This window comes from Dipteris shenzhenensis, chromosome 3 (assembly GCF_047967505.1).
Source record: "Dipteris shenzhenensis isolate YYH24624 ecotype China chromosome 3, Dip_SZ_1.0, whole genome shotgun sequence".
NCBI classification, from domain to species: Eukaryota; Viridiplantae; Streptophyta; class Polypodiopsida; order Gleicheniales; family Dipteridaceae; genus Dipteris; species Dipteris shenzhenensis.
The window spans coordinates 39858238-39880015 of NC_141598.1; the positions used below are offsets into that span (position 1 = coordinate 39858238).

Consider the following 21778-nt stretch of genomic DNA (forward strand, 5'->3'; position numbering starts at 1 on the left):
CATTGTTAAGTCCAACTAAAAACACCCAAAAATGAAGAGTTGAGCAAAATTTTGAAGTTTTTTGTGTGTGATAGTCGAACTTGTGAAAATCACTCAGTTGAGTAGAGAAAGTTATTGTTTTTTAGTGTTTTTTCTTTGCTATAGGTAGCTTGTAACATCCCTATACACAAATACTTGGAACAGAACTTGAAAATCCACTAAGGAGTCATCAGAAAAGAGTCATCGACACTTTGTGTTCCCAAATAGCTCTTATCCCATCGACTCGGCGCCTTAGTCCAACTATCCTGCCAGCCAATGCCATAGGCCCTTAACCCCCAGCTACACATGTCAACAACCTAACCTGCTGCCTTGATTAAATATTTGTCAAGGGTTAGTCAGCTAGCTATCTCGCCGGTTTGACAGGCATTGACGTGGTGCCATAAGGCTAACCCGCTAACTTAGAGGCATAACCGTGTACCCCATTGATGACTGGTGCCTTCTTGGTATCCCTCCAAGGTAAGCTATCCCACATGCTCTCAACCCACCAATCAGTGCCATTCATATATCCTATCGACTTGGTGGTAGACCAATCCAGTCCATCCTGCCGACACATGTCCTCTACTATCCTGCCAATTGGTGCCATAAGGTTAACCCTTCGACCCGAAGGCATATAGCTAACCCTCCGACTGAAGGGATAGCTCTCGGAACAAATTTCCTAACAAAAAGTATATTTTTGGTAGCTTCAATAGGGAGTTCAATTCTTAGTTCTCATTCCATATTAGGCCCCTGAGGTAGTGAGCCCTCCAGTTTAGACGAGACCGAGAGCTTGAACGAGGAAATGCAGGAACCAACCAGCTCGAGAGCCTCCAAAGCCCCACATAAGTGCAAATCTACCTCACTCTCCTACTCCCTCTGTAGCCTTTCGACTAAGGGAAGCAATTTACAACATGTTTGGATGATTAGGATGAATGGATTCAGCAAAGATGGAGAACCCTTTTGCCATTATGCCAATGGAAAGGGAAGGCATGTGACAACTAGCCTCTACACCACAGGCCGGGACTGAGGCCATTTTTGTGGACTCAGGACCCATGGTCTTCACTGTGTACCTTGACCCAAAGCACATGGAAGACGAGGACCCATGGATGGGGGACTATGCCAGACAAAACTTTGGGCTTGGAAACTCATGGAACTTCCAAGTGCGGCCAACATTCGTCCCTAGGTCACAAGCCATGGGCTATGCGCCTTTTTAGGTCCCAACCTACATACCAATGCAAGGAGTGTCCATGCAGATGTGTAGTGACCCATTCCTCAGGGAATATGACAATTTCACCCCACAGTTACAACCCCAATGTTTGGGGGGGGTAGGCTTTAGCCCGAGTGTCGGTTTCAACAAACCAATGGACCCCTATACCTAGGTAGGGCATAAGGCCGCCTATACATCCTATTAGGCCCACAACAATGCAACCTCCTCCAGCATCCTAAACAGTGCTATCAAATGAGGTGATGCTTACATGTATAGGAAGGGGGGCCACGCTATACCCGTATTTCCAACAAGAAAGATGAATCCCTCTAGGAGTCTCCAAGATGATAGCTAAAATCCTAAGAGAAGGAGATCCAGTCTCCCATGTGGAGCGGATTGAGCAAATATGCAAAGCATTTGGTGCTCTCAGAGATTTGTAAAATGATGCCTTCAGCCTCAACCTCGATGGTAAGGTAGGCCAATGGTATAGGGCCCTCAACCTTGAGGAGAAAGTCAACTGGGAGATGTTGCAAAAAGCCTTCATCATAGGGTTTGCTCCCAATTGCCACAAGTGGAGCCCGATTAACCAATTGTATGAGGTGAAACAGAATAGAATGAGTCCCTTCAGAACTACATTGCTAGGATCAAATACCTCAATTTTTACTGCTGCAAACCACATGGGAGGATGAGCGACGAGTGTTTGTTGCCACGCTTCCTCATCGGATTGGCTAATCCCAAGCTACATGACCATTTAATGGTTATGAGACCAGCTTCTTTCAAACTTTGTAAGCAAGGTAGCCATCTACGTAAGCAACAACATGATGGATAAGAAACCCAAGGACAAATCTACAACCTTGTGTGAAGTATCACACATGGTAAGTTCTTCTAATACGGAGTCTACCAAGGAAGAGGATAAGGGGCCTAAGGGCTTAGATATGGGAGAGTTGGCCTCTAACCCAATGAATCAGCTGGGCCAGAAATGGAGGGTAGGAACATCCAAGAAAGCACCAAGCAACCCCCACCTATTCCCTAGAAGAGACAATGTTTGGTGCGGGGCATGCACTGGCAATCATGCCTCAAATGATTGCCCTGGCCTCAGGGCAAAGGCCAGCACTCTATTGTGTGAATTGCAATAGATGGGGGAACCACGAGACCTTCTAGTGTCGGTTTCCAAAGGTCCTCCCCCAACCAATCTACCTAGTACCAACCAAGGCCCCAACTAGCCTTAACGGCCCCACAACCTGATGAATGCACAAGGAGCCCCTCTTGCCAATTGAGAGCAAGTTAGGGCATAACATGCTCTGTTATCGCCACTTGTACTAGGCCCACAACCACCCCCACCTCACATTACTTAGGTCAATCATGTATTGGTGGAGGAATAACCTAATGATTGGGAAGAGCCTAAGCATGATCACGGCCACCCCGACTATCATCTTTACAAGGAAGGAAGTGGCATCATAAGCCACTACGTTTTACATGAGGATCAACATGTCTCAGTATATCAGACAACCCTCGTACCCTAGAGAGCAAGGGACATGAATTCCTTAGCACAAAGGCCCCCGATCTAATGCTATACATGTCATCGACCACACATGGCAAGCAAATGCCCATACAAGGGAGCTGCAACGAAAAAACTCCCGTGTCATGCTTTAAATGCCAAGGGCCACACTTTTTAAAGGACTATCCTTATAGGGATCTCATCCCAGTGGTGCCTTCCCTAACCGGGCCCACACCCTTGTGTGGTAGACATCAATTTTCTAAGCATAGAAATAAGGTCAAGTTTGTGAGAAAACATGACTGATTGTACATCTACAAAACACAATATCCTATGAATGTTCAAGATATGTATTACAAAATGAGTATAATCAATATGCTAGTCTGAGCCTATTCTCTCTTTTAATTGGATAATCTTGTATTTTGAGTTTCTTTGCATGACTAATACTTTCATTTACTTCAAACACCCTTTGGAATGCCCATTTGATAAAACCATGTTCTTGTCTTGGACAATTTCCCATTATTTACAAGGAATATGTAAATTCTTCTCTTAACCATAAAAGATCATCATTCCATCTCTTAACTATAATGGATCATCCCTACATCTCCCAAAATTACCATAATTTCTCTCTTTACCACCAACAATATCAAATGTACTTGTAGAGACTTTTTAATTTAGTCATTTTCCTAAGTACATTTCTCTAAAATTGCATTCAAATTAAGAAGAAATTAATATGTGCTCCCTTTTCTATAGCTTCCTTTCTATCATTCTCTCAATTAAAACTATTGCATCCATGTTTATGGTATCCTTTGTATTATGCTTAAGAAACTATATTATTACCTCCACTTAGAATTATTATGCCTACAATAATTTTACATGTACTATATGATCTTCATTGAGAAGTAGGAATATTAGTATGGGTTATTTGTATGTATAAAAGCATATACAATGGGTTGTAGTCTTTTGGGTGATGTTATTATCACATTACCAAACCATATAAGAAACAACACCTTAAAAAATAAGAAAGAGGCATGAACAAACAAAAAATATGGTCTTTTAGTGCTATTTTGGCACTTCATTGATGGTAGCAAAAATGGGCTAGTATACAAACCCGTTTTTTGGGGGGGGGTGTAATCGCATTTTAATGATAGCATCAACAAAGTGTACTCAAAACCATTTTTGGCCTACCCTAGGGGGAAGGCTTAAGTGAAGATGTGATTTCCAAAGAAATAAGTTCTATTTTTGGCTTTGCGTAGAACATTGTAATTGAGATATTAGAACCATCATGGCTCGACTTTATTACACAAAGGTTTGTTTTTAGCTCCACTTGGACCCAAGGATCTAACAATGCACCTGCTAATTAATAGGTTTGTTAAAGTACAAGATTTGATGACGCACTTGATAATCAATTTGTTGAATGTATACATACTGATTCTACTATAGATATTTTGTGATATCATCACTCAAAAACTAGATTTTCTTCTAGGAGGGGTAGGTTATCGCATTGAGTGTGTCTCTGAACAAGGTCTCCATGCTCAAGGATTTTTGGTGCATGCTTGGAACAACACCATAAGTACATGGCCAAGAGAGAAGAACACCTATGCCAAGGTGTCAAAAATTGGTAGAACATGGAACGATGAACATCTAGGATGGTTTATAAATCGAGAATGGACAACTGATGTGTATAGTTGCGAGTAGCAGAGGGACCTTGGAAATGGAGAGCTAAAGGATGGTGATGTCCTTGCCCCTTGCATGGGGATATGGCATCTGACTACTTGGCATCTGACTACTACACTACTAACTCAAAGTGAACTGGTTCTAGAGACATGTTGAAGACGACCTGAAGTACCACATGTAGCACAGTCCTCGAGGTGGTGGCACATTGATTCGAAGCATTCGTGAATCGAGAGCCAAGAATTTGAATCCATTGAGCTCATCTACGAGCCAAGCCATGAGCACAGACGTTGACCTAGTAGGCAAGCATCTGATTCAAAAGCAAGACGTGTCTCGGACCAAGAATAGTAAAAAAGATCTACCCACAAGATAGAGGTGGAGCAAAAACTAGACCAAGATCATGATTAGGGTTCAGAAGAAGAATTGAGCCAGGAATACAACTACCACAATCAAGGGTCACGATGGTCGTGAGGAGCTATTTCCAAGCAAGAAACATCAACCCAATAGCCCATGGGTGGTCAATCCTCATGGACGAGCTTCAACCTCGATAGTCTCCCTTGAATCAAGCATTGGTCTCGCTACCTGGCGCTCTTGAGCATGTGGGAGTCCCAGAGGCATTCTTCTTTGAGGAAGGTGGTCTCTCTATGGTTGAGCTACAAGAAATCTCGAGCATGTGGGAGTGCCAGAGGCATTCTTCTTTGAGGAAGGTGGTCTCTCTATGGTTATGGTTGAGCTACAAGAAATTTGACGTAGCTTATGCACAGAAGGTGGTAATGCTCTTAAGACACTTCGTCATATTGTGAAGCACTAGGTCCCTTCTCAGATTGCTCATAGGCAATACACAATTCGAGAAATGATCACTCAAGTAGCCACCATCAAATCAACCCTAGGATGTTGTCCCTTCAAAAGAAGTGACTTGGCTTTAGGTCAAGAATTCCAAGCTAAAGGCCAAGAACAAGGTGCTCAAGGGTCGGTTGTGCAATCTGGGATAAATCGAGTGACTTATGCAAACGTGCCCAACACTAGAGGAGCACCCAATAGGAGGCCACACTAATAGGGCCCTGACGATGAAGATGACCCTACTAGTCAAGGGGGCCATAGATTCACCACACAAAACCCCTCAATTATACGTACTCAAACTCTTAATATGACTAGCTCAAAGACAATGGCTGGCTAAGGATCTAAGCAAGTAGGCACCTAGCCCTAGCACCAGGTTTAAATGACATTTCCATGCTGGGGTGCTCTACAATGTTGGAAATTGAGCAACCGCCATCTGGGGGTATACACGGCCCTACCTTCCCTTTATTGAGCCAATACCTACTACTACTATTTATGCAAAAGAATATCTTATGCACCATTATGAGTAGACAAGACTTCAGAGTCACTTATTGCACCATGAATACAGCTTTGGCGCATAATGCAAACGTTGCATCTTCTTTCTAGTCTATTAGGTATCAATCCCCAGTACAAGTCACACCTCTCGACTATCTTCTTGTAGAGGTTTCATTTTATAGTTTGATTTGATACTAGCCAAGGCCAAAGTAGAGAAACAAGAAACTTACAAAGTAGAGCAGCAAGCATTGATGACTCAAGTCCACAAACTATCCCGCCCAACTACTCAAACACTACTAGAATACTTTGTAGAGCTGCTTTGATTGATAGAATGACTCTTGGGAGTAGTAGCTACAGAAGCCACCCAAATGTGGCTTAATTTGTTGGATGTTTGCAAGAGCCCCATCACCAAATGGACATATCCACAAATGCAACACAAGAGGTATAAATACAAGTTTGCGCACTTGGGAATTATGGATCTAGACATAGTCCAAGTGATCAAGCAATTAAAGAAGTGTGGCGGATCTATGTGGATTAAGTCTCAATAGTTATTAATGCCTTATGTCCTAAACAACTCAAGCCACTGTGGACCTGCTGATCCCATATCTCCTCGACGGTGTCGATCTTGGTTAGCAGGTCCTCCACCTTGTCGGCCACCTTCTCGGTGCCAATGGTCTACAAATCAACCTACCCGTACCTCTATGTGTAGATAGTGATCCAAAGCAAATCTAGCCACCAAGTTTTGAATAGCGTGACTAGTCCCAGCTAGCCCATGATCATTAGAGTGGACACGAATGAGAACGAGTTGAGGCGAGATGTTGACCTCGGGTCAACAAGTACCCAACATCAAGCACCAAGGTAAAGTACACAAGGAACAAGTGGTGTGGTGGGCATCTGAGTAGCAAGGTGGCTCAACAAGTATATAGCAAATGGTCCAGTAAGAATCGATGGGGCTAGAGAATTTGGGAAAGAATGTAGGAGACTGGCTTACCACCCTATGAGTAAGATAGGGAGTCATAGGTAATTTAGAGAGAAGTTTGAGAGTGGAGGAGCACTCTCTCAACACTCTGCTTATACTAGTCTTTGTTCTAGTTGTGGGGTTGGATCTTGTTGCTAAGAAAGAAAGATCTGTGCCTACGTTGAGGCGAGCACTTGCACTGTTGTTGCATGAGCACCCTTTTATAGCTACGATTATTGTAATGGATCAAGGTACCTTTTTTTATGTAATACAACATGGTGCATTGGGTTATATACAATTAATGTTGTTTTCTTGTCATTCGGGTTCTGCTCTTCCACCCATCTCTATACAAATTTACCCATTCAGCACGAAACCCCCACATTAGTTCTCGTACAACTTCACCCTTTGCACCAAGTAGGCATGTGCACCAAGCATTTAGGTGCAAGAGAGGGCGTCTTCACAAGCATGGCACAGTTTCCTCCGAGCATTGAGCACACGGGTCAACGAGGGGGGAGGGAAAAAGACCGTTAACAAGATCCTTCTTCTTGCTAATGATCCCTCTCTCTAATTCTTATCCATATATAGTTTTAGCGCCCCTCGCTCCCTTGGACATTTTGAACTCTCTCTTGACCCTAGCCAATCCTTTAAGGACTCCCAAAAGGACCTTGGACAATCTCTCTCTCTCTCTCTCCCCCCCCCCCCCCCCTAAAGAATATTATATTCCCCTCTAGGACGCATTCTCTTGCCCTTTGTATGTGATAGAGAGAGAGAGAGATGTGTCCCTTTCTATTTTCTCCCATAGGAAGTAAGTGTGAGGAGGATGCTGCATAGAAGCTCGAGGGTCCATCCTCATCCACAAGTCGTAGAGCATACTAGGTCAACCTGGAAATGGAACCTTGCGAATATATCCTAAACCTACAAGATGAGAAAATTTCATCCTATCGGCATGTATGATCTTGATGATGCATCAAAGCATTATTAGATCAATCACTATTTAGTGTTGGAAGAAACCGATGTACAAGGGGAGGAGCTTAGACAGAAGCCGAGGGTCCATGCTCATCCATAAGTCGTGGAGCAGCCCACATGAACCTGGAAACAGAACCTCAAGATTATTTCCTAAACCTACAAGATGAAAAGAATGAGAGCCAAGTTATCCTTTCAGTATATCCAAGTTCTTCCTCAACCTATGATCATGATGATGCATCAAGGCATCATTAGATCAATCACTATTTAGGGTTGGAAGAAACTGATGTACAAGAGGAGAAGGCACGATGCCAACTCTCCAATGACATCTATGTGGATGTCATTGACTTCGAAGCTCCCATTTGTCCAATAGTTAGAGATTGCACGCTTTGATGACACCAGCCTTGATGACATAGAGGCGATCTACATTAGAGTACACTATATATGGGTAAGAATTCCTAGATTAATAGAGACTATTTTTTGGTGACGAGGATGAAGAAGCTCGCACATCAACGCATCATGCACTACAAGCCCCAACAGTAAATGGTATTTAGTTAGGCATTGCAATTGATGTCCTTTGCAACAAAGCATGAAACATATGTACCTCTACTAGCTTAGGGTTTATAGTTTATATCATATTTTCCCATTATTTTTATCCATATCCTCTCTACAATCCATAATTATATAGGTCTTATTTTATAGAGAAAAATTATTGTAGGCTCTTTGACTAGAACCAAAAAATCGATATCAGAATTAGGATTTCTATACTTAAGGACATGCCCCAAATAAATTTATCAAAGCTTGCCCCAAAGTGTTCTTTGAGTTGACCTTATGTTGTTGCTTAAATTTCTGACCTTAAAGAGGCCTACCACCATGAAATCTAGAACGATGTAGCTAGAGGGTATTTTTTTGAAAAAAGTACTCCCCAATCGTACCATTCTACATTTCATAGTTATAGGCCTCTTTCAGGTCTAGAATTCATTAGCAACATAAGATCAACTCAAAGAACATTCTGGTGCAAGTAAATCCAAAAATAAAAAATCAAGTAAAAAATTAGAGTTTCTAGATTTGACCATATGTCCCAGTGAATTTGGTATATTTTATTTTAGAATATGCTCTGAGTTGAGTGCATACAATGGGTGAAATTCAACAAAAAAAAAGACGCCTCTAACCCTTCAAAAAATACAATGGTGCAACTAGAAGGTACTTTTTTGCAAAAAATATGCTCTAGTCACATGTTGATTGACCAACACTCCACTTTCCTAAAAATCATGTTAAAAAAAGGTTGTGTTTGCAGTCGTTTTCACCTTTTTTGGGGCTTGCAATCTAAAGTCTAATGTTATAAATTTTACAGCCACAAACAATTCATAACTTTACAATGTTATTTTGAGCACCAAGTTCCATAATATACACTCACCTTAGATCATTTCACCCACAATAGACACTCACTAAGAGCTCAATATGGTACAAAAGTACCAAATAGTTTTAACATTTGGTCAAACCTAAAAACCCTAATTTTGGACTTGATTATTTTGTTTTATTTGTAGTAAAGTGTTGCTTGAGTTGATCCAATCTTGTTGATGAAATTCAAACCTAAAAGAGGCCTATAACTATGAAATCCATAACGGTGCAACTACAAGGCACATTTTGCTTTGAAATCCATAACTGTGCGACTAAAGATGCCGATAACTATGAAATCCATAACGGTGCGACTATAAGGCACATTTTGGAAAAGAGTAGTCCCCTACGCACTCTTCCAGATTTCATAGTTATAGCCCTCTTTCAAGTCTGGAATATCATCACAAAACTATGGTGCAAATAAATCACAAAATAAATTAATCAAGTCTAAAATTAGGGTTTCTAGATTTGACCAAATGTCCCACTTAAGTTGACAAAAAATTTCACTAGAGTATTAGGCCTTTAATTTCATGGATATACTATTGGGAGCATCGATGTTGATTCAAGGATGTATTGTGGCTAGATGACTACTCTATGCATAAGGGTGGAAGTAGAACATCTAGTGGGGAAGGGATGTCTTCTTGTTGGAACATTGTCATTCCCTACTTTTCCTAATGGCAAAATCTAGTAATATCAGTCGTACTATGGTAGGATTAAACTGATGTGGAAATGTATTTATGTTGAGGATTGATCTTCAAACACAAGAGATGGAAAGACCTCATTCAGAGGCTTATTTGCCAAATCGCATGATCAAAAAGTGGAGTTTGACCAATGCAAGCATGTGATGGCTATACATCCATACAAGAATCAAATTGTTTAGATGTAGATCGAAGGGCCTCACGTTGAGGGCTTCTGTGCAAATCTGCATGATTAGAAAGTGTCACCAAAATAGGATTATGGTGATGTGTACGGAACAGCCTTATGCTACTAAGGGCTTACTTGCAAATCTACATGATTAGAAAGTGGAGTCAGATCCAGGCAACCATGTGATGAATTTGATGCATTTGAACTAGTTTCATATGACATAGAAGGACTTGTTTCCTTTCTTTCAAGGCCTACGAGTTTTGAATCAAAATTGTCATACCTTTGGCATAAAAAGGACAAAGTAGTTAATATTTCCACTATGAGATTTCATTCGGAGCTATGACTAGAATATCATTACTATAACTAGAATGTATATGGCTCCATGCTAGAGAGACTATTTGGGGCTTAGTGGTAGATGCTTGCCCATCTTGTGTCAAGAGTATTTACCCATGATACACTGAGATGTGAAGGCTATTGAAAGAGAATGCAGAAGTGTGCATTCATAAATCCATGCATGGGTTGAAAGCTAAGAAATCTAAGGTGCCTTTGTGGGGCTTTTGCTCAACTTGCTCAATCTCATGGACATGCGAATGTAGAAGATCAAAACCTATAATAAGATGATGGTAACAATGTGCCGAAAATAGCCAAGGGGCTTTACAAGGTTGATATGTGTAGGAAGCAATGGTAAATATAGCCAATACAATGACTTTACAAGGGTAACATGTGAAGTGCAAAAAAGTGCACTTGTCCTATAGCCAAAAGACAAAGATTACTCTACCAAGTGAGCACTACCAAAGATAATGACATTATGGTGTCAGATGTATGAATGTGAAACAATTGATAGACCTAATGGGTATTTGAGATAGATCTGATGGGACTTATGCCATTGGCAACTATTGAGATTTTAGGCAAGGGCTTACTTGGCCATGGCATACTTTAGCAACCTTTCGTAGTGATCCTTCAATTTGCAAGGCATTTATTAGGCTCTCGTTAGTTATCTCCTTGTCTAGTGTCTGCTTTGCATCAATTTTGCAAGGCATTTATTAGGCTATAGTTAGTTATCTCCTTGTCTAGCATCTACTTAAGGAGAGTATCGCATAGGTCATCCACAACTCTGGAACCGATGTCTCCCTAGTAGAGGCCTTCTTCTTGTCAAGAGGTTTGAAGGTAGAACAAGGAGATCTGTGTGCATTCAGTTGGGCTTACTTAAAGGCATGCAGAGTGAATCATGGCGAGGGGAAGCACGTTGTTGCATGTTAGTGAACGCCATGGCTAGGTCATTTTTTAATTGTGTTACCACCTTGAGCTAGGACTCGAGTGTGCGCATGTGGGTGCGTATTGGTTTGGTTGGTTTGGTTCATGTGTGTGAGAATAGAGGGAGAGGCGGTGGCCTTTAGCATGTCCAGTCCAAGGTTGAATTCAATGATTTTTGAAACACTCCTTTAGCCATCTTGGTGTGTTGCATGTATTGAATGTAATGCACGTAGCATGGGGTCGCTAGTTAGGGGAACGTTCCTTCCCACGTGTCTTCCACACATGCCACATCATGTGTCCGGCACTAGGTCCCAGGATAACTGGAACATGTGACACCTACCTTTGTGGGTGCCTAGATTGGCCTTGCACCTGACCAACGTGGAAACAAGCCCGTAGAGGTCACCCTAGGGGAGTTATATTGTCTCTTTTCTTAGTTCCATGTTGGAGCACAATCATGCTAGTGCATAGCTTCGACAAGTAACTTCCCCATGATGCAACGTTGTTTAGGAGAGAGAGGCCAACGCGAGATTTCTTTTGTGGATTGCGTGTGGAGATGTGAGCTGATGGTAGACCATATTTGGAGCAAAAAAAAAGCCGCCATTTGGCAATGGAATCCATTTTCGCACTTGCATATTGTGAAAACGGAAGGTAATAAATGGTTGAAGTTGCTTCTTAGGTGGCGGCTCTGCTTTGGAGGAGGGGTGATAGTTCGATAGGTGCAAGGAAGTACTTCCTAGGTATATTTGTGTGACTGTTGGTGTGACACCACACAAACTGCTCTTAGAGCCTGTTCACGTGGGAGCTCAGGTTTGCAAACAACCAAGCTGGGTGATGGCGAAAACTGGTTTTTTTGCTGGCAGGGCCCTACTAGAGAGCGGGGAGGGGGGGGGGTCAAGGAGCAACCACGGTTTCCCTCCAGAACCGCCACGTTGAAACCGAATTGAAATTCCTAGTGTGCACACTGCAAAGTTGCAAACCAGGGGGAAACTCTCCGATAAGGTGTTGGTATGGGGAGGAGGAGGGAAGGTCAAGAGGGTGAGTGTGATGAGCTTAGGTCAAAAGGGAGGTGGCTCGTGTGAGGGGGGGGGGGCACACGAGTGTAGGCAAGGGATATAAAAGGGGAAGGAGGAAGGCAAAGAAGGGTGAGGGCGGAGCAGAAAACGAAACAAGCTCCAAAAGCCATGGAAGCTGCGCCTCCCTCCTCCGATTCTTCGTCCCCCTCACGCAGCGATTTGGCTTCCCCCAGCCAAGAATCGGTTCTCCCCACTTTTCCATCGCCGATTTCCACCACCAATTCGGCAGTTTCCTCCCCCCCATCTTCCGTTTCCGCCTCCCATCCTGTCCTCTTGCCTTCCAGCAATCAATCGCCACCGCTGGAATCGCCCCCTCCCTGTTTCCCACCTCGCCCTTGCTTGCCTTGCAGCGAATCTCAGCTGCAGGAACTTCCCGATTGCAGCTCTGCTCCCCCCCGATCGCCTCGCATTGTGCCCCTCGACAGCTCTGATGGCGATCGTCCGCACGCAGATGTCCTGGAGCATCGCGATGCCCAGGAGCATTGGCTGCGCTGCTCTGATCCTCTCGATGATGCATTCAAAGAACCACCTTCGTCTAATCAGCAGGAAAACGAAGAGGAACAGCAGCAGCGCGAGCAGGAACAACAACGGCTGCGGCAGCAGGAGCAGGAGCAGCAACAGGAGCGAGAACAGCAGCTGGAACAGCAGCAACAGGAACAGCAACAACAGCAACCGCCTCAACCTCAGCCTCGTTCTCTTAGCAGGACTTCGTCGTTGAATGCACAGGCACCCGAGTTTAGACCTAAAAGCTCCACCTCCCCTGCCCTTCCACCGTTGATAGTGCCACCTGGGTCATCACCCGGGGTGCTTCCCTTGTATCCTCCATCCCCTCCTGTGCCACGAACAGGTTATTCCCCACCCATGGCAGGTCCGCCTCCTCCACCTATACCAGGCTCTATGATGGGTCCTATGCCAATGCTAGGCCCTCCTCCTCCGGGGCTATTAGGCATGCAATTGCCTGGACCTCCCCCACCACTGCCAATACCAGCACAAGCTTATATGACGCCCTCTCATCCCATGAATGTGCCAGGACATCCTCACTCTGATCATATATCTGATTGCGTTGCTATGCAATCCATGGGTATCGATGTCCACACTACTCAAGGCCGGGATCAGCCTCAGGAGTTGGACTCTGGCTCAACTCCAGCTGGGACTTCCAAGCCTGTTTTGACAGAAGAATTAAAGACAAAGATAGTGAAACAGGTAAATGTTTTATTATACACATTTTCACGACAATTTCGTACGTGCACTTACTCCGATTTTTTGGTATGGTTCTTGATTTGGGGTCCTTTCTTGTAAGGTGTGGCTTATATCTGATTTACAGATGTGCGATTTTATTCCGACAGGTAGAGTTCTATTTCAGTGATACCAATCTTCCAACTGATAACTATTTGATGAAGTTTGTTAGAAAGGACCCTGAAGGTTTTGGTAAGCCCTGATTTTTACCAACCATTATGTGCTCTTCTTTTGGGTCTTAATTTCTATCCCGTGTTGGATTAATTTGTCTGATGATTCATTCAAGAGCGTCTAAGGAGAACTTGGCACTGGTTTCTCTGCAGTTCCTATCCCAGTTGTGGCATCTTTTCGAAAAATTAAAAACCTGGTTAAAAGTCATGCGCTTGTGGCCACTGCTCTCCGAAGCTCAAAACAGCTGGTAATTTTGTGATTTAATGCCATGTTAACCACATGAATGATCCCTCTCTATATGTCTCATCTGGGAAAACTGGTTATCTCTACCAGGTGGTAAGTGAAGATGGCAAGAAAGTTCGGCGGCTTTACCCTCTGCCAGATATAGATCTTGAAGAAGTCCAGGTTTGCCTACTTGAGCTTCATAAGTTAGTTCAAAGATTGTGTTAGGAGATGATATGAGGTTTTTGTATGCATCTGTGTAAGGTGAAGGTTTCCTTTTGCAAAACTTGTTATACTGCTAACACAGCTGGTTTTTTGCTGTTTTTATACTGCTAACACAGTCGCGCACAGTGGTAGTCGAAAATCTTCCTGAGGACCATTCTATCTCCTCTATGGAGAGACGTTTCGGAAGTGTTGGCAAGTATGTTTCTACATCCTTACTACGGTTTCACGTCATTGGGATTTTGCATTTGTGGATATAAATTCATTCTTCAACCTGTGTGTTTGTGTGGTTACCCATTTCTTACTGTCTTTTCTTCAGTGTGAAGATGGTGCGGATATGTCAGCCAGAGGCAGTCAATGGTGCCAATCAAGCATCTGCCAAGTTCATAAAAACAGACATGGTTTTTAGCAACAAGGTATCAGTTGTTGGTGTAAGAACAGATACAAGTTTCCCTCATAGAGTGCAAGTTGTTTTCAAAGCTCAAGTGGATGTGATCTTTTCTCTCTTACTGTGCTGTATTTGGGGAGGCTGTATTATGAGGGTTCTTTTTCCATTTGCTTGAGAGAATCTAAACCTTCCTCACATACAATTAGTACTGGTGTAATTATTGCACTTCTAGCTACCATGCTTATCAGTTGCTGATATTGTGATAAGTAGTGCGTTGCCCCGTCAGCTGGATGGTCCAAGCACTTTTTTGCTTGGATGCTCGTTTGGGAGAGGCTAAAATGAAATCATAGTCTTCACAAGCAGTTGTAGCTTGAATGAAGAGAATGTGGACTACTTTTTTATTAGCCTTCTCCTTTAGTGCCAGCCTTTGTCACAGCTGAGTCTGCCCTTCACCTCCGGAGTGCTGACAGAAACTTGGTACGAAGACCTTTGTATAAATGGATGCTCAAGTATATGTGCATGTGTGGATTTGTATGTGTGAGCATATGTTTATACTACGGTCTACACCCACTGTTGGGCGCTGATGCGTCAGTGGGGATGTCATAGTAGCTAGTCCCTGCTATGCGTGATGGAGTTGAGTGACTATCGTGAGATTGAAACTGCGGTTGTGTTGTAATTTTGGAGGATGAGTTTGGGCATGTTCCTGGATTCATCTAGATATATGCTGCTGTAAGGTCAGATACAAGTTCCCCTCATAGAGGGCACGCTATTTGAAAAACTCATTTTTTAGTCTCTTTCTCTACTGTATTTGGGGAGGTTTCTTTTTCCATCTGCTGATATACAAATAGTAGCAGTGCAATTATCGCACGTCTTGGTTTGAAAGCCCTCCATGTACTGACTGTAACTGGATGTGATGTTCAGTCTCTTACTGTACTGTATTTGGGGAGGCTTCTTTCTCCAATTGGGGAGGTTTCTTTTTTTATCTGCTGATATACAAGCAGTCGTCTCCGTAGTTCTCTCTGATGTGTGCATAAGCTCAGTAGTGCAATTATACAAATAGTAGCAGTGTAATTATCGCACGTCTTGATTTGAAACCCCTCTATGTACTGACTGCAATAGGATGTTGTGGAATTGCAGCTGCATGCTTTGATAGAATACGATTCTGTGGAGCAAGCAGAACGAGCTGTGAGTACTTAAAACTAATGCTTGAAATAATAATCTCACTAGTCTCAGTTCTAGCTGGATGAAGAGCTTATGTAACACTCATATTGAGAATATTCAATATTCTAGAAATATCGAGAGTAGTTACTAGGACATTTCAGCAGTGTATTGACAATGGATAGTACTAGGGACATTGAAGCATTGACATTCTAGAGTATGTAATAGGAACCTTGGAGCATTGTGCTGAAATTGGACCTTTTGATCAGGTTTCTGAGCTCACAGATCATCGGAATTGGAGAAGTGGACTTCATGTCAGGCTACTGCTCAGGAGGACGGTATGGCTTTGTGTTGATTTTTAATGTTTTGAATATTGCAGGCGTTTCAGAGTTTTTGAAACATCTTATGGTCAAGAATTGCTGAGATTTAAAATTGATGATAAGTTTTTTGTTGGGAGGAAGGCAAGTTTTTTTTTTTTTTTGGGGGTGGGGGGTGGGGGTGGGAGTACTGGTTCCATCTTGGATATATTTGTGTTTCAAGAAAGAAAACCATTTTGGTTGAACCTTGTGTGTTTGATCTTGGCAGTTTCAGAATAAACACAGCCATCAGCAACTTAATAGTATTAGAGCTCGCAAACCAAACGAGGGAGGTGATGGGAGCGGAGGTGAAGAAGATCCTGTCTCTTCAGTAAATGATGTGTCTGAAAAGATCGGGGAGGAAGGCTCTGATGGTGTCGAGAGGTCTGAGGAACTTGTGGTGAGCTTGGTTTGCCCTGCCTTCTTTCTAATGCAGGAAAATTTTCTTGGTTTTCTTGAATGTTTTTGCAAACATACAAACTTTCATGCAGGTCTAATGAATTGGTAAGCTTAAAGAGCAACCTAAGGCAGGGGTCCAAATGAGATCAGAAGCATTGCTTGGCTAACCATGCAGTTTTATTTCCAGTTTTTTGTTTTAGAAGTTTTCTCAGCTTCTCTCTCTCTCTCTCTCTCTCGCGCTCGCTCGCTCTCCCCCCCACACATCAACTATCGATTCTCTCTCGCTCTCCCTCCCACACATCAACTATCGATTCTCTCTCTCTCTCTCTCTCTCGTGCGCGTGCATGCTCACTCTCCCTGGCACACATCAACTATCGATCTACTCCATAGCTATTAACCATACGACACACTTTTCCCTTAGTATGCTTTAGTCTGAATAGTAGTCATCACTATTTAAAATATTTCCTTCATATTTCTGTGGTTGCTACTTGCTTGAAATCATTGTTTTAAACTAAGAACGGAATGCTTGCTGTAGCCAAACCCTTGCAGTGCAATGTTCACATGGGCTACAGTGCTCTCAGATCTCCCTCACAAGTATTTGCACACCTTTATATCAAGCACACGCTGAGTTTGCCCTTCACCTTCGGAGTGCCAAAAGAAACTCAGTACGAAGACTTTGTATAAATGGATGCTCAAGTATGTGTGGGTGTGTGGATTTGTATGTGTGAGAGCATACTTTTATACTATGGTGTACACCCACTGTTGGGCGTTGATGACGTCAGTGGGGATGTCATAGTAGCTAGTCCCTACTATGCGTGATGGAGTTTATGGTTTTCAGTCTTATGAGTGACTATCGTGAGATTGAAACTGCACTATGTTGTGTTTTTAGAGGATGAGTTTGGGATTGTTCCTGGATTCATCTAGGTATACACATGATGAAGCCCAGCGATATAGGCAGCAAAACATCTTCATAACCTTTCTCCGACAAGGGTGGATACAAAAGTGTTTTCATATGACCTCACAATTCACTCCACAGGCAAGGGGTTGACCTATTACTGCAAAAAATATGAGCAAAACTGAGCACCACGGGCTCCTACTACCTGTGTGCCTTAATGGGCTGTTGTGGCTTGTGGTGGATGGGTACAATGAGGCCCAAGGCCTCCTTTTATAGTAGATGAGTGTATAAAGGCCAAAAATTGGACCAGTGGGTATTAGGCTAATTTGCCTAGGGGTTTGGTCGGGTCTAGGCAGTGTGAAAAAGTGTGTAGTGGAGAAGACTATGTAAGTCCACATCTAGCTCTTTGCTTCCATCTCCCGCCCCCTCCTCTCTCTCTCTCCCCCCCCCTCTTCTCTATCTCCTCTCTCCCCCCATTCTTCCTCTCTGAGCCTCCCCTCTCTCTTCCATCTTCCATCTTTTTCTATCCTCCATCTTCTCTCCAAATTTTCTCTTACATCTTTCTCACATCGGTAATTTGGAGCTCAGTACCAGTTTTCCTGGCCTTGGTCACCACTGTGCCATCAGCTTCAAGGCAGCACAACAAACCTATAAAGGGTCATATTACTAGCGAAACAGGTGTAAGCAGCCAAGCATATATATATAAAAAGCAATCCATTCGGTTGCTTCAAGCAGCAAACAGCCGAGGTTGCTTCCCCTGTTCATTGATGCTTGCAGCACTTGTTGCAGCTATTCTCCATCTGCCACTGGCCCAACCAAATTCAGTGTGGGCTTCTGTAGCATGAAGCACTTCCAGCTGTGATTTGCTATTGTGTCATCCATGTCAGCAATGTCTGCAGATTGTCTGCAGATTACCCATGCATAGTCAGAGGCATTTCAGCAGGTTACACAGCAGATGGCAGTTCATGCCATTCTGAAGTAGGTCCTAGTTGAATTTTGCAATTACCATCCATAATCTGTAGCCCCTTACAGAGAAATGTTGCATCTAGTGAAATCCCTTATGGGCTTGCTGAAAAGATTGTCGTGCCTCAAACGTCAGATGTGGTTTCCAATTCTTGCTATACTTCCCCTTTCAGTCTAGTGCAACACAAGCAAGCAATACTTTGCAGGGTTGGGATATATATGATGATTGCTGTACATTAGATATTCTTTTCAAACATGTTGGACAGGAGCTGTCAAAGACTGGAAATAAATATACAATTTGGCACCCAAGTTCTTATGAGGTTTATGACTGGCTAGGAAAGCTTATGAAAATGCACACTTGAATTTTGAGAAAAGTGCATTATGTGATATAGTTTGGCCATGCCATACATCATATGGGCTAGGGTTACTCGTGACCACCTATTCCATCCAACCACTCGATCTTAACGTCAGGTTGATTTACCTGCTGGTCGATCCACTGTGCGGTCGCCCTCACGGGTAGCATGCAGGCTGCCATGTGGGGTAGCAAGTACGGACTGTATGACTGGCAGTATGTCCAGAATGTGATACTGTGACAGGCCCTGGATCAGGGCTACGAATAGCCCAGGAGATAGGGCAGATTGACTAGGATACAGCCTCGCAATAGGTGACTGTAATGGGCTAGATAAAGGGGTAAGTAAGTGTAGTGACGGAATCTAGACAGCAGGGAGCTGTTGGAGAGGGATAGATCAGCATCTCACGTAACGAGCAAACATACGATTTTGAGTAGAGGATCCGTATGTGTTGGTCTCATTCCATTTTGACCCTGAGTACTATTAAGTGTAACCTGCAATAACTTAAGCTGTCGTTATGTCAGCTATCCCTTCACTACACTTTTTTTCCCTTAAAATTTACGAGGTTACTTTCTCAAGAGGAGCTTGTGCAATTAAGGGTGCAGTCCTTCAGCTGGTAAAAGACAGAATGTCCTGATGTTGATTAATAGTTTCCATGCGTCAGTTGTTACACCCTTCCATATGATGAGGAACTTCATGTAGGCCTTTTTATGGAAGACCTTGTCTCTGTGTGCCCAGGGTTAAGACTTTAGAACTTGTAACTCCTTTGGGAGGCTTAGAGGGGCTTCAGAAGGTGCTTGAATTGGAAAGGGTTGAAAGGAAAGAAGGGAGTTTCAAGGGGATAAATAATGTCTGGTATTTGGCATATCAGTATGCTTGGCAGTCGACATGTTCAAGCACAATGAACTCCGCAGGCGATTGTACTGACAGAGATGCAACATCATTGCGTCATTTTGGTGGTGTTGATTTTTTTTCAAGGGCATGTTATATCCCAACTTTGTTGGAGCTGGAAAGCGCAACTTTTTTCTGAAAATTAAAGATGTGAATTGTATAGATAATAAACAACTCTCGTGCCATGCTGGTTGTTGAAGCGTTGGGGACCTTTATATTCCTTTTCAGTCTTGGACCATGGAATAGTCTTTTAGAGCAGATTAAATGTTGAGGCTCCTGGCTGAAGAGGATTTCTGATTCGATTTTTTCATTCTACAACTTGTGTTACATGATGGAGACGAGGTATCTGATGCTTGGCTTTTAACAGGGACATGAAACTTTCTACAACGAAAAGGATGGAGGATCCAAAAGAGGAAGAGGTCGGGGACGTGGGCGAGGTAGGGGACGTGGGCAGTTCCATCCAAATGGTGGTCGCAGTCATCCTGTGGGTACTCCTCCACATGCCAACAGCTTTATTAATAATGAAACAAAGCCACCTCCAGGACCCCGCATGCCTGATGGAACCCGAGGTTTTAGTGTGGGCCGGGGAAAGTTACTGAGTAATAATCCAATTTAGTCTGGTTGGGTTCCAATTTCTGTGAATTTGGGTCTTGCCAGAGATTATTTGAGGCTTCAATCCCCATACTCTTCCTGATACTGAATTTTGTCACATGATACAAAACCATCGACAATTTTCCCTAGCTATCATGTAGGCAGGCTGTACATGTGTCTCCGGTGAGGTGGTGAGTGCTTTGGCTTGTGTCCACTTGTGTAAGCTGAGTGGGTTAGGATGCCTGTACAAGAAAAGACCAGTTGGTGATTGTTTGTTTTGTGCTACTGGCTCAACATACCAGCTGTATTTTACAGTCTGATGGATTCCTGTCTTACAAGCTGAAAATTCTCTCTATGGGGCTGCTGCCTTTGCATGAATGTGCTTTCAGTCGGCCAAAAACAATTAGTTGCTAGGAAACGAAACATATTTTCTTTTTTCTCATGGAATTTAAATGACAGCCAAAATAATGACATGTAGACATGCTTTGTGGATCTAAAGTTGAAAGTCAAACTAATTAAAAAAATCTTTCATGAAAAGCTTAGTGACACATAGGAGCTCCATGCAGAAAATGAGTTGCATTGCAACCGGAAAGTTTGCTACAGCCCTTTTTTGGAATGAGCATATTTGTGCTCTTCTTTTGTAAACTTTTTGTCACCAGGATTAATTGGCTATTGCCTAGTACATTTAATGGCAGCTTTTAGGACATCCATTCTCAAATGGAAAAAGAACGGCTAATGAAGATGCCTTATTAATAGATCACTTGGCATTCTACATCATTCTCTATTGTTAAATTCCCTACCTCAAAACCGTGGTCACTCTTGCAATATTGCGAAAGTTGGGTAAAATAGCATCATATCTCTTTGTGAGTAATATAGACTAATGACAAATTTGTTTATTTCAATTCATGGCGAAGCATTTGGTAGGTAGCTTTTGCATAGTGTTTGCATGAGGCAGTTCTTATTGTCACAACCTTGAAAGTAGTTTGACAAACCCGATTGAAAGCATCTTGAACTTTACTAGATTTGGGCCACAAAATCCCTTTCACAACTATTGTAGTTGCATGCTTCTTTTGATGGAGAATTAATGTAGAGGCATGGGTTGGCCAAATGTATATGAATGGTTTAGGATGCTTGGGGATGGACAAGGGCATTGAGGTGATGTATTGAAAATTGTGTGTTGCTTTTAAAGCGGTTCAATATGTATCAAGAGTACCCTTGTAATATTTGGGTACAAAAGGAAATCCAAGCACATGTTGATTTTATATGTAAACATCACAAGCAATGTAAAACATTAGTCAACAAGCATAAGACTTTACGCTTTTGCAACTATCCCATGTTGGCCTTGGTTGATGTAGGAGTGTTACTAGAAAGCCTACAAGGTGTTGTGGATGCTAAGGTATGGTTTTGTTGATTATCTTCATCTTCCTAGAACCTCACAACAAATGTACGAGGCTTTTTTTGGCTCACATAACACAAGATCATAGAAGTCCTAAGTAAGGCATGAATAGGCATTGCTTGCTTTGTAAGTTCAAAGATGCAAGCCTAGCTTGGCAAAGTCTCTACATAGTGTAAGTGTCAGTGGTATAATAAAGACTTGCTTGTCTTCTTGTGTTTGGCTTTGCTGACACATAATCTTGATGCCTACCTTGTGTTTGTGGTGGTGTCCTTTCCTCAATGATTTCTTGGTATCTACCATGTTTTCTACA

The 21778-nt window shown here is 42.8% G+C and overlaps 1 protein-coding gene across 1 annotated transcript; it reads left to right on the plus strand.

Annotated features, from left to right (window-relative positions):
- Nucleotides 1–12307: 12307 nt before the first annotated feature.
- On the plus strand, nucleotides 12308–20389 carry LOC147903795 (la-related protein 6B-like). Its single transcript, XM_087401342.1, has 10 exons — nucleotides 12308–13433; nucleotides 13577–13658; nucleotides 13790–13884; nucleotides 13971–14042; nucleotides 14201–14280; nucleotides 14401–14497; nucleotides 15607–15654; nucleotides 15897–15965; nucleotides 16213–16383; nucleotides 19849–20389. The coding sequence occupies exons 1-10, from the start codon at nucleotides 12339–12341 to the stop codon at nucleotides 20095–20097; spliced, it is 2058 nt and encodes a 685-aa protein (XP_087257468.1). The 5' UTR covers nucleotides 12308–12338; the 3' UTR covers nucleotides 20098–20389.
- Nucleotides 20390–21778: the final 1389 nt, after the last annotated feature.

Bases quoted from the DNA above. Each gene is read 5' to 3' on its own strand.
- LOC147903795 (XM_087401342.1), top strand. From the start codon at position 12,339: ATGGAAGCTGCGCCTCCCTCCTCCGATTCTTCGTCCCCCTCACGCAGC. The intron at 14,498-15,606 runs GTATCAGTTGTT...GTGGAATTGCAG, and splicing joins ACATGGTTTTTAGCAACAAG to CTGCATGCTTTGATAGAATA. The intron at 15,966-16,212 runs GTATGGCTTTGT...TGATCTTGGCAG, and splicing joins GGCTACTGCTCAGGAGGACG to TTTCAGAATAAACACAGCCA.